The 13,041-nt window shown below is 40.0% G+C and overlaps 1 protein-coding gene across 7 annotated transcripts in view; it reads right to left on the reverse strand.

The window, feature by feature from the left end:
* LOC105218998 (uncharacterized) overlaps positions 1-13,041 on the reverse strand; it is a 65,995-nt gene that overhangs the window by 42,698 nt on the left and 10,256 nt on the right. For all 7 annotated transcript variants that reach the window (XR_008471147.1, XR_008471148.1, XM_054230408.1 and 4 more), the window contains one exon: positions 1,877-1,992. Coding sequence is in view for 5 of the 7 variants with exons in the window: in XM_054230408.1 (XP_054086383.1) it covers positions 1,877-1,992 (116 nt within the window). In the remaining 2 variants the exon portion in view is untranslated. The remainder of the gene's footprint in view (positions 1-1,876; positions 1,993-13,041) is intronic.

Here is a 13,041-nt window from a genome sequence, read left to right on the forward strand (position 1 = left end):
GGAAAATTCAGCCTCCATGACGAAACATCACCAAACGGTCTGAGGCTGATCGACTTTGCCGGGGCCCGAAATATGGTCGTCTGTAGTACTAGATTCCAGCATAAGAAAATCCATTAAGCTACTTGGCTGTCCCCGGATCGAATCACTCGCAACCAGATCGATCATGTTGTGATAGATGGACGATATGTCTCCAGTGTTTTTGATGTGCGTCCATCTACTACAAAATTTAGGACAAAATTCAGAAGCGTGGACGATGACAACATCCGATGAGACGACTCTTGGAGTTTTCGAGGGAAAGGTTTTGCACAAGATTTGTAGTCCCCTGAACATTGGCAACGGATACCGCAGAGGAAGGAACGATGAACTGTACGATTTATAAGACGATATTGACATAGTTCAGCGAATAAAAAGATAGCGGCTTCACTGGCTAGATCATGTTGTATGGATGAAAACACTCCAGCTGTGAAAGTGTTCGATGCAGTACCCACTGGAGGAAGCCGCGGAAGAGCTCGAACTCCACTCCACTGGAGAGACCAAGTGGAAAGTGACCTGGCTTCACTTGGTGTTTCCAGTTGGCGTCAACAAACTGATAGGTCCGTATCAGTGTGGCTTCCGACCTGGTGAACCAACTATTGACCAGTTATTCACCATACGCCAGCTCCTGGAAAAGACCCATGAAAACCAGATCGACACGCACCATCTTTTTGTTGATTTCAAAGCTGGGTTCGATAGCACAAAAAGGAATCGCCTCTATCAAAGTACTTCCTGTCATCATGCAATGGGTCTCAGTGGTTAGGAGACCACGTCACTGTTGACAATTACAACTTCCAGGTAGTAAAAGACTTCGTTTATTTAGGTTCCAGCTTAAACTCAAACATCGACGTCATCCACGAAATCAATCGGAGGATCACTCTTGCCAACTGGTTACGGGCTCAGTAGGCAATTGAAAAGCAGAGCCCTCCCTCGCAAAATCAAAGTAACGCTCTATAAGTCGCTCATCATAGAGCTTTCGAGAGAATAGTCCTCCGAAGGATTTATGGCCCGCTTCGCGTAGGCGTAAGTAGTACCGGTTTCACTGGAATGACGAGCTTTATGAGCACTTCGGCGATATAGAAATAGAGCGGTGCATGCAGTTGGACATATCGCCCGAATAGAAGAAAATACTCCAGCACGAAAAATGTACACCACCGAAACTCAGGTGGAAGGATCAAGTGGATGTGGACCTGACGAAGCTTGAAATCCCCAACTGTATGGTATGGTATGTCAAATACTTAGTTCACTTTCTTGAATACACTTTGATTTAAAGAATATGCAAAAATAAATAGGTAAAATTCAACAAAAATAGTATATTTTAAACACATAAATGCAAAAACATTCAATATTTAATGTGTCAAGAAAGTGTTTTGACACAAGTCAAACAAAGCCAGTGGAAACTGTATTTCACTGGAACTAGGATTTTACCGTCTGAAACGCTCAAAGCGTACCATTCTTCGAATTTTACTACTTTGTTTCTATACAGGCATGTTCTGAAATTCATATGTTTTGAATTTTGTGCCGAAAAGGGAATTCGTATGATTTTATCTCAAGTATTATGTAATTCGTTCGTTCATTATATTAGGTTAATGGTTCCAGGCCATTACCCGATTTTGTTAAAAGAAATACCGATATTTTTGTTATAAAATTAATTAATCATCGGCACCGATGTCCACGATATTTGAGTCATAGTGGAATTTTGAAATTTTTTAGATTAGCATTAAGTTATTCTGCACCACAAGAAGCTGCTTTTGGGGTTTTTCGTATACTGTTTGGACTACTAATGTTTTCCCCTGTATATTTTTTAAAATGTACATTTATTAATAAAGCCTGTTTAACTCACCTGGCTAAATCATTCCAATAATGTGTTAAGTAAGAGGATGGGTGATTATGAAAAAAGTTTTTTTCAGCATATCCCTTAGGCGCTTTTTCTCCAAATAACCCGCACTGCTCCAGTACCTACAACGTTATAAATAGAAACAAGTAAAGAAAGGCTATATTCGGGTGCAACCGAATATTTTATTGATATAATTTTATTAAGATAAGACACAATTTGACGCATATATTAGAATAAAGCCCTTTCTGAGAGATATTTGCGGTAAAAAAATAGCCTTTGGTATTGATTCTTGTTCGATATCCGGGGTATTGAAAAGGTATAGTCCGATTTCGACAATCTTTCCACAAGATATGCCGCAGCTCAAATACAGTATATGTGTAAAGTTTTATTATGTTATCTTCATTGGTTCCTAATGTATATACATATTATAAAGTGAACGAATCAGATGGAATTCAAAATTGAGTTATATGGAAGTAGACGTGGTTGTGAAGCGATTTCGCCCATTTGTTATCCGTGTTATCAGTGTGTAAAGAAAACATTATACACCGACTTTCCATTCTTTAAAAAGTCTGAGTGCAGCTTCCTTCTGCCATTTCTTCTGTAAAATTTAGTGTTTCTGATGTTTTCAACATAACCTTTGTATGGGACGTTGGTGTGATTATTATCCGATTTTAACTATTTTCATTGTGAGTGATGGGATACGTAAGAAAAACGACTGGTTTATCTTACTTTATAGGTTTGAGAGATATATTCAAAAAACCTATTTTGGGACGGGGACACGCCCACTTCAACAAAAAAATTACATCAAAATATGCGGCTTCCTAGTGCGATCCTTTATACCAAATTTTACTTTTACAACTTTATTTATGGCTTTGTTATGATACCTAACGTGTTTTCGATTTTAGCCATTTTGTGGGCTTGGCAGTGGTCCGATTTCCATTTTCAATAGCAACCCTGTACCAAGTATCCTCAAGATATCATAATTTTTACTCAAGTTATCTGTTGCATGGACGGACAGACGGACAGGCAGACATCCAGATTTTAACTCGTCTCGTCTCCTGATCATTTTGATATATGTATATAACCCCATTTCAAACTTGTTTAGTTTTATGACTTACAAACACCCGTTATGTGAACAAAACTATGAGAGTATAATAGCAACTTTGTTGCGAGAAATATATCGAAAATCTCTTGCTTTAAAAAATACAAAATATATTACAAATAAATATACAGAGGTAGACAAAATTATTTACACATCGAACGTTTTTTTACAAGTTTCACACAAAAAGCTTCTTCTTGATGTTGTTGTTGTTGATGCCATTGTTGTTGGCGGAAGAAGTTAGTTTGGTGAGAATAGCTGGACATATAACCCTGGCTCACCAATGTTAGTCGTTTCGACTAACATTGTTTCATTTTGCTCTCGCAATTTTTTTTTTTCTTTTAATCTATCGTCCTCTCATTTAATATTGTGACAGTTGATTCAGTTGCAAAGCTACTGTCGATGAACACAGTCACGTTGTGTGGATTAGCTGAAGGGTATGTATGTGTTTGTAAAAGTAAGGTAGTTGTTACGACTAACATAGGGTTTAGTGCAACTTTTTTTAGCGAGTAATATGGCTGCACATACAATATCTGACGGTGAAATTGAGAGAATTTTGGATCTTTCCGATGATGAAGAAGAGGATTTAAGTGCTTCCGAAAGCGAGTACGCACCAAGTCCATCCGAAGAAATGATGCAGGGAAGTTCGTCAGATGAAGCAGTAGATAGTGATGGTTATGAAGGCAGTGATCCTACTCAACCGACTCACAAAAATATTATACCTTTTTCAAAAAACATTTTACGTGGGAAAAATAAACACAAATGGACGAAATTTGCGCCTTCTGCCCATATCAAAAACACCGCATGACGAAGACAGTATGCATAAAATGCGGCAAAAGTACCTGTGGTGAGCACAAAGTTGAGCTATGTGCCTTCTGTGCAAAATAATGATTTAATAGTTTTTTTCTAGTTTAGTTACTTAAAGTAATGCTTTAATTTTATAAGAGCAGAAAGCCTTTTATGTTTTTAAGTTATGTTCTATTTTTCTTTTTTTTTTTCTTGTGACCAAAGATGCTTTCTATGAGCGCCTAGAACGCACCTATGAGCGCTACCCCCGCCACGATGTTAAAGTCGTGCTTGGCGATTGGTAGTACCAGATTCCAGCATAAGAAAATACATCAAGCTACTTGGCTGTCTCCTGATCGAAACACGCGGAACCAAATCGATTACGTTGTGATAGACGGAAGACATGTCTTCTGTGTTTTAGACGTGCGTACGCTCCGAGGACCAAATATAGACTCGGACCATTATCTGGTCGCAGCGAAGATACGCACCCGCCTCTGTACAGCAAAGAATGCCCGTCAACAAACACAAGGAAGGTTCGACGTCGAAAAGCTGCAATCACAACAGACAGCCACGAAATACTCTACTCGACTTGCACTCCTGCTCTCTGAGAGCACTCATCAGCATCTCGGTATAAGAGAACTGGGGAACGGCATCTCAAACTCACTGCGTACCGCTGCAGCCGAAACAATTGGTTATCGGCAACGACAAAAAACAAGCTGGTACGATGAGGAGTGCCGTCTCGCAGCGGAGAGAAAACAGACTGCCTACCTCGCAACGTTGCAAACGACCACAACACGTGCGGGATGGGATAGATACCGAGAAAGAGGCCGAAATGCATGAGTACGAAGAGCTTGAGAAGCTGGCAGACAGAGGGAATGCTCGAAAATTTTATGAAAAGATGAAGCGACTTAACGAAGGTTTCAAGACCGGAGCATCCTCATGTAGAGACCAAGGTGGTAATCTGGTAACCGATGTCCAGGGCATACTGGGATTATGGAGGGATCACTTCTCCGACCTGCTGAATGGCAGTGAGAGTACAACACCAGGAGATGGCGAACCCGATCCCCCAATCGATGACGATGGAATAGATGTTCCATTACTCGACCATGAAGATATTCGAATAGCAATTACCCGCTTGAAGAACAACAAAGCAGCGGGGGCCGATAGATTACCGGCAGAACTATTCAAATACGGCGGCGAAGAGCTGATAAGGTGCATGCATCAGCTTCTTTGCAGAATATGGTCGGAAGAAAGCATGCCTGACGATTGGAATCTCAGTGTGCTCTGCCCAATCCATAAAAAGGGAGATCCCATAATCTGCGCCAATTACCGTGGGATCAGCCTCCTAAATATCGCATACAAGGTTCTATCGAGCGTACTGTGTGAAAGACTAAAGCCCACCGTCAACAAACTGATTGGACCTTATCAGTGTGGCTTTAGACCTGGAAAATCGACAACTGACCAGATATTCACCATGCGCCAAATTTCGGAAAAGACCCGTGAAAAGAGGATCGACACACACTACCTTTTTGTCGATTTTAAAGCTGCTTTCGACAGCACGAAAAGGAGTTGCCTTTACGCCGCGATGTCTGAATTTGGTATCCCCGCAAAACTAATACGGCTGTGTAAATTGACGTTGAGCAACACCAAAAGCTCCGTCATGATTGGGAAGGACCTCTCCGAGCCGTTCGATACCAAATGAGGTTTCAGACAAGGTGACTCACTATCGTGCGACTTCTTTAACCTGATGCTGGAAAAATTATAAGGGCTGCAGAGCTAAACCGAGAAAGTACAATCTTCTACAAGAGTGTACAGCTCCTGGAGTACGCCGCTGATATTGATATCATCGGAAGCAACAACCGCGCCGTTTGTTCTGCTTTTTCACGCATGGATAAGGAGGCGAAGCGAATGGGGGAAAGCCTCCACTCCGTTGGAGGGACCAGGTGGAGAGCGACCTGGTTACACTTGGGATCTCCAACTGGCGCCGAACTGCGAAGGAGAGAGAGAGGTGGCGCACTATCGTCGATTCAGCTATAACCGGCTAAACAGGGATAACAGAGAAATGGACAAATTAACCGATGACTCTTAGTAGTCAAAAGTATTTACACACATTTTTTTTGCGTCAAAAGTATTTACACACCGCCATTTAGCATTTATTCTTGCATTTGGTTTAAGCAAGAGTAGTGATTGGCTTCTATTGCATTAAGACTGGGGTTTCGGCTTTGGAGTTAGTAAAAAGTTATAGAATTTGATGAAATACGGTTTATAATGTTATTAAAAAGAAGGACAAGAACAATTACAAGGATAATTTAAAGAGAACTGGTCAGAAACCTGTGATAACTCAAAGATAATGTAGAAAATTATTAGGATTATTAGGAACTGTCATAAAAAATCCCACAATTAGTCCTCTTAATATTGCAGCATCATTGAATGAACAGTCAATGATGCTACACTGTTAAGGACATTTAAAAATAGTAACATAAATACCTACGTTGTGCATAAAGTTGACCACTTCCGAAACCAAAAAAGCTTTATTTCCGAAACAAAAAAAGCGATATGCCTTAAAATGCAACATAAAGCCTGTCGTGGGCAGTTAATGCTGAATTTTAGTTCCAGGGTTCCAGTTTCTTTAGTAAACGCTTTATGCATTTACCACGTGAGAAGAAGAATAATACAGTTTAGACGCTAAATAGAGTCGGATGTGACATTGTGATTTTTTGGGGAAGTTTTCCTTACTTAAGTTTTGAAGATTTGGTACTAATTTAGGGACCCTAAATCATCCGGATATATCAGAATTCACTTGACCATGCCATGGTAGTGGTTAGTCGACCTTTTCCAAATTGATCAAAACTTTTGTCAAAATGTTTGGTCTTTCGTTAAAAATCAGAGGACAAGTGATATAAAACGAAAACGCCGAAATTACCGACATTTGGTCTAAATTAACTGTTAACTTAGCAAATTGGGTTAAATCAATTCGAACCATAAAGCAGGTTGTTATTGATGCCAACGGTAATGTAACCAATTATAAATTTATCGCCTTAGAATAGTAACTTAGACTAAACATTAAAATTAAAAAAAATTATTATTAAAAACCAACAGGATAATCCATTTCAAGTGGTGTGTAAATACTTTTGACGCAAAAAAAATGTGTGTAAATACTTTTGACTACTGAGAGTCTTCAGTTCATTTGCTTATATCTCAGCTATATTTCTAGCTATTCTTGCCAAACCGACTTCATTCGCTCGGGAATAGCTCAAGGTTTACAACAACATAACATGAACATTACCCTGCGACAACAACAACAAGCAAAAGCTTTTTGTGTGAAACTTGTAAAAAACGTCCGATGTGTAAATAATGTTGACTACCTCTGTAGTTTGAAAAAAAAAACAACTAAAAAACACGCTTTTAAACCACATCAAACTAAAAAATTAAAAATTATTCTTAATACATGCTGACAAAAATAATTAACGAAACATATTTGTATTTTGGGTTAAAAATCGTGAGTTGCTCAATATGAGAAAAATATAATGCAAAGCACCCATGCTTTTTAACCAAAAATACAAATATGCTTCGTTAATTATTTTGTCAGCATACATGTATTAAGATTTTTTTTTTTAATTTTTAGTTTGATGTGGTTTAAAAGCGTGTTTTTTAGTTTTTTTAAACTATATTTATTTTTAACTTTTTAGTTTTATGTTACTCTGTAAACAGTTCTTCAAAAAGGGGAAATCTCAAAATCGATAATTAGGCAGTATTCAATTTTTACGCAGAACCTTCCTGTTACTAATTGGCTTTTATAGAGATGTTTTGGAACATATGAACATATGTTATTCAAATAACTTATAGGTAGGCGTTACATACTTTTATATTCAAATATTTTAAGTACCACTAAAAAAAAGTACAACCATTTAAAGATACAGGTGGAAAAGCATATTAAAACGAGTTTTCTTTTGAAGTTGCTTTTCGGAAGTGTTTAATGACCACCAAAAGTTCTTCCTATTATAAGCCTAGCATTGCAATTACAAAAAAAAATTTATTCCCTAAAAGCCAATGGTTTTGCATAATTTCATATTATTTCTCTTGGTGTGTTTTTATTTTTACATTTATGTTATCACACATTTTTGTTAAGTGCGTCTTTGCATTTTAAATTCCCCGCTATATAAGTATGCACAGCTTTTCTATAAAAGTATACTTTCGTTATGGATATTTATTTATATACATATGTTGCATACTTTTAAGAGCATCTTTTTGCTGAGTTGATCGCCTTCTTGCAGTGGAAGAAGTTACAAACATGCAAATATACATACAAGTGAAGCTAATAAAAGCGTATTAAAAATATATTAAATACATGTTTCCAAATTACTTTATCAAAATCTCAGTTGCTTAGCTAAGTTTATCCCTATGAACTCAACTACTGACTGTGCTCTAATGCTTTTCTGATTTCTTAATATTTCTATTTATGCAATGTGTTTCACATTTCTATAGTAATATTAAGCAACTTAACAATTAACATTTTTAGATAATATTTTCTTGTCTTTGTAGTGGTATTGGCCAAAATTGGCAACTTAAAATTGTTCCTTGGGAAATTAGGTTGAAATACTTTGTTTACGCGTTTAAGCGATTTTTTAATTCGCTGAATGGAAGCAAGACATAATGGGTTGAGTGGATTTCAAAATTAGGAGAAAAAAATTCTCTTATGAAATGGTTCAACATATCCAAAAATTTCAAATCAATCCGCATACAATTCCAAGAGATATACCCTTTGGAAGTACCGAATATTATTTACAGTTTAACGTCCATAACTCGAATTTCCTTAACTCGAAAATGCAATGATTTCAAATTTTACACAAAATGTCTTCCATAAATCGAACTTAACGACCAGGGCATAATTCAAAATAAAAATTCCTCTTACAGGAAGGTTTTTGACTTAAGCCGTGAGTTATGGGACTTTATGACGTTAAGTGCACTTTACGGTATCAATGTTGGTGCTGTGCTAGGCTCAGTTGATGGGTGAAAGTCGGGAGGGGCAAGGCCTCAACTGTCTTCACTATTTCGAAAATGAGAATTATCGGACGATAAGACTCCCCTAGGTTGGCTGGCTTTTCTGGTTTCAGTAGTGGGACCACTCTTTTCTACGTGTCGGGTATGTTAAGAGTGGTCATTGACAGATTGAGGACCTTGGTGAGGTAGTTTTCTCCCACCGAGCCAAAGCCAATGCCTTTTCGGGTTGGTGAGTGATTTGACAGTCGTCCAAAGCTTACCTGCAACAGTGAAAGAATTGAAAGGCTTAAGATACTCCACACATTTCGTCGGCTTATATTGATTAACCATACGTCGAATCTCAAAATTTAGATATCTTATACGGGGATCGACGTGGCGGAAGGAGTCACACTTAACATAGATCCGGTTACCACAGAAATAAAGTCGAGAGGTAAGGCGTTACGAATAGAAATGCGTTACGGAAACGAATTGCGTTGCGAAGCGAAATCGGTACTCTGGAAAACTTACGAATTGTAGAAAATGTTGAAATGTTTTTTCGTTGAAATATTTTCAAAATATTTACAGTACTGCCAGAAAAAAATGAGAATGTAAACAAATTCAAAAACAGAAAAGTCAAACACGTAAGGAAAGCCAAAGTTCGGGTGTAACCGAAAAAAAGGCATTCTTACAATGATACTTAAATACATACACATATATATATATGGGGTGTAGAGTTGTTCGCGTCCGTAGATTTACCCTATACGTGCATCCTGGGTAACGCCAAATGAACAACAACCGTAATGCTAAGGTCATGTCTCTGGCACCGGTGGCCTAGGCTTAACTGAACGGGTCGCGAGGGAGAAACCCTCAATAAAAAGTTACACCAAGTCAAGGAGCGGAACCGTCACGAAGACTGAATGACGCCGGGGAACAGGCGATCTTTACGGTTCAACCCCAGGGCACTTGGTCCAACCTTGAGTGTATTAAGTGGCCTTACTCCAGTACTAATGTGGGCTCTGCTGGAGTGGACATATATTTCCCCTGTACTCGTGGGAATGGCAATGAAGAAATATCTAAGAAACAAAAAAGAAAAAGATGAAAGTGGAGGAAGCGGGCAAGCTGCCCTGCAAACACCGCACAAGAAAAGTGCAGAAAGGGAGAAACTGATGAGAGTCTTCTCAGGTTCAAAAGAAGAACGAATTTCAGGAAAAGGACGGAACGCTTTGAAGGCAGCATTGGAATCTGGCCTGGAATTCACTAAAGAGCAAGCTTTGAATATCCTGGGAAAACTCATCAAAGACCTACGAGATTTTGCGGACCCGAAAATGAACGTCCATAAGCCGATAAAAAATCAGCTGGCGAGCATCGAAGGTGTCTTCGAAGATCTCCAGAAGTTGGAAGCGCAGGAGCAAGGTGAACGACAGAAGACTTGTCAGAGGTCTCCAGTGAAGAGAACATCATCACCTCAGATGAAAGATGTGACCACCGACACCAACACTGAGATGGAGATTGAGACAGATGCGGACGCTGAGTCTATTGTTCAAGAGAACCGAGGTAAGGAGGGGGAAAAGAAAAGTGTGCTCTCCTGAGGATCGAGCATCGCGTACTACCAAGAAACTGAGGGACTTGGGACCTAGTTTTTCAATAGTGAAACGAAAAACGCCGAAGAGCCACAGAATCTCGTCGATCAGAGCAAGATGCAAGGCTGGGAGACAGTGCAGTCGAGAAAGAACAAGAGGCAGGAGTGCAAGAAAAATCCTACAGAAAAACCTGCAGTGCCTCAACCGAAAGCACTTATCATCCGTCCAACGGACAAAGATAAGTATTCCGACATTCTAAAACGGATCAAGACGGCAGTACCCGCTGACCAGGTCGGTGACACAGTCGACAAAATACGGAAGACAGCAGCAGGGAAGATAAGCATCACACTGTCGAAAGGCAGTGCGGAAAAAGGCAAAACACTGCATAAGACTATTACAGAAATACTGCAGGATGACGCTAAAGTCTTTAGTACAGGACCTGAAGAAAATCTAGAAATACGTGACATAGATGACACAACCACAACAGGAGACATCCTAGCAGCCTTACAAAAGGTAGCCTCGAACGATTGTGGCATAACTGCAGAAGCGATCAAAATCCGTACAGCTTTTAGAGGCACACAGACTGCGTCGGTCACGCTGGCAGCAGCAACAGCACAGAAAGTAGTAGGAGAATACGGCAAGATAAGGATCGGCTGGGTAAACTGTCGTATTAGAACATTGCTAAGGCCAGTCCGATGCTATAAATGCTGGCACTTTGGACACCGTGGTGTCCAGTGTAAAAGTGAGAAAGACCGATCCAGACTCTGCATCAAGTGCGGAGAAGAGGGTCATAAACTTACCGAGTCCAATAAGCCTGGCAAATGTGCACTGTGTGCTGATCACCCCGGCGTAGATAAGGTAGCCCACTTTGCCGGCTCAAATAGATGTATACCAGGAGGCACTCAAGAAGATAGCGAACAGTTGAAAATGAGAATACTACAGCTAAACGTAAACCATTGCGAGGCTGCGCATGATCTGCTCATGCAGACAGTACGTCAACTCAAGCTCGACCTTGTTCTTTTAGCAGAACGGTATAAACACCTCATCGGTCAGCCATGGGAAACTGACAGTACTACCAAAACTGTCATATGGTCCTCTGGCAAGCTCCCTTTCCAGAGAGTAGTTGACAATAGCAATGCCGGCTCTGTAGCAGCATCAGTAAATGGCATCAGCTTCTACAGTTGCTACTCACCACCTAGCCTCTCTATTGTCGAATTTACTGACTTCCTGGATCGGCTGACTGAGGACGCTAAGCAGTATCATCCAGTAGCGATAGCAGGAGACTTCAACTACTGGGCAGTAGATTGGGGCAGCAAGCATACCAACGCACGAGAGAAAGCACTACTAGAGTCCTTTGCTACACTAGATGTAGTTTTGCTCAACAGTGGCGATACACCGACCTACACCAAATGTGACAAAAGCCCGATTGTAGACCTGACTTTTGTCAGTAATAGCCTTGCTAAAAACATCAAAAACTGGAAGGTGTTGGACATTTATACTGCCAGCGAGCATCATGCGATACTCTGGGAAATATCAACAGACCAGTACCATGAGAGATCTATTAAGCAATCTAACACCGTTGGTTGGAAAGTGAATGAAATAATGCCTCAAGGAGGGGATTTTTCCTCGTAAGTGGAAACAGCAACGATTGGTACTGTTACCCAAAGGGAAGAAACCACCAGAAGAACTGTCATCTTACCGACCACTCTGCATACTAGATACAGCGGGTAAGATGTAAGATGGTGCATAATCCATCAACGAATAGATACCGTAGTCGACCCACTCCTGGCAGAAAACCAGTACGGATGCCGGAAAGGACGATCAATCCTGGACGCGATTAATGTGGTTGTTAATACGGCCAAGAAAGCAATCGCAGGAACTAGATGGAAGGATGGAACGAAGAAGTACTGCCTGGTGGCCGCCTTGGACATCAGAAATGCTTTCAATTCCGCTAACTGGGACTGCACCATGCAAGCTCTCGAAGAAAAGAACGTGCCAGCATATCTGCGGAAACTAGTGATTAGCTATTTTACAGATAGAGTGCTGAAATACGATACGAAGAACGGTGCAAAAGAGTATGATATAACCGGTGGACCAATATATCGTATGTGTGCACCAGAGAACTGCATGAGTGCCTAATTTCCTTACTGAGAGTAAACTTGCTTCAAAAGCGGTGGCGGTGTCCACTCACACTCATAGACATGCATTGTGAGCTAACATCTACTCAAAGAACTATGAGTGAAGAAGCTACTGAGCCTGTTGTGTACTTGCTATTGCATATTAATTGTATTTCTTTTACACACCAAACTTATAAACTACGTAGGCAGTGGCCCATATATGGTTTATATGAAGTTTGGTTGAAATCCGATAACGCATGTGTGTGTGCGGTGCGTATGTGAAGTGAGTGTATTTTTGCCGCAGGCATTTTTGTACCGCATACAGCATTCATTAGTATTGAATACATTTTGGTCGTTTGTGTATTGGAGAGCATTGCACGGAGTGATGCAAATAGCAATTTGTTAACATTTCTCTTTTCTCTTTGGACGTCATTGGTGACGCTGGATTTCATCAATTTATTACTGGATTTTTTTTATTATCTTTAGTTTAGTTGCGTAGAACGCAAAATAGATCAAACGAAAGGGAAAATCAATCGCAAGGACAAGAGATTGCAAATACAAGAGAACGTGTTGCAAGATCGCGTTCAGATCGTACGCCGACAAGCATTA

The sequence above is a fragment of the Zeugodacus cucurbitae genome, chromosome 4 (genome assembly GCF_028554725.1).
Source record: "Zeugodacus cucurbitae isolate PBARC_wt_2022May chromosome 4, idZeuCucr1.2, whole genome shotgun sequence".
Lineage (NCBI taxonomy): Eukaryota > Metazoa > Arthropoda > Insecta > Diptera > Tephritidae > Zeugodacus > Zeugodacus cucurbitae.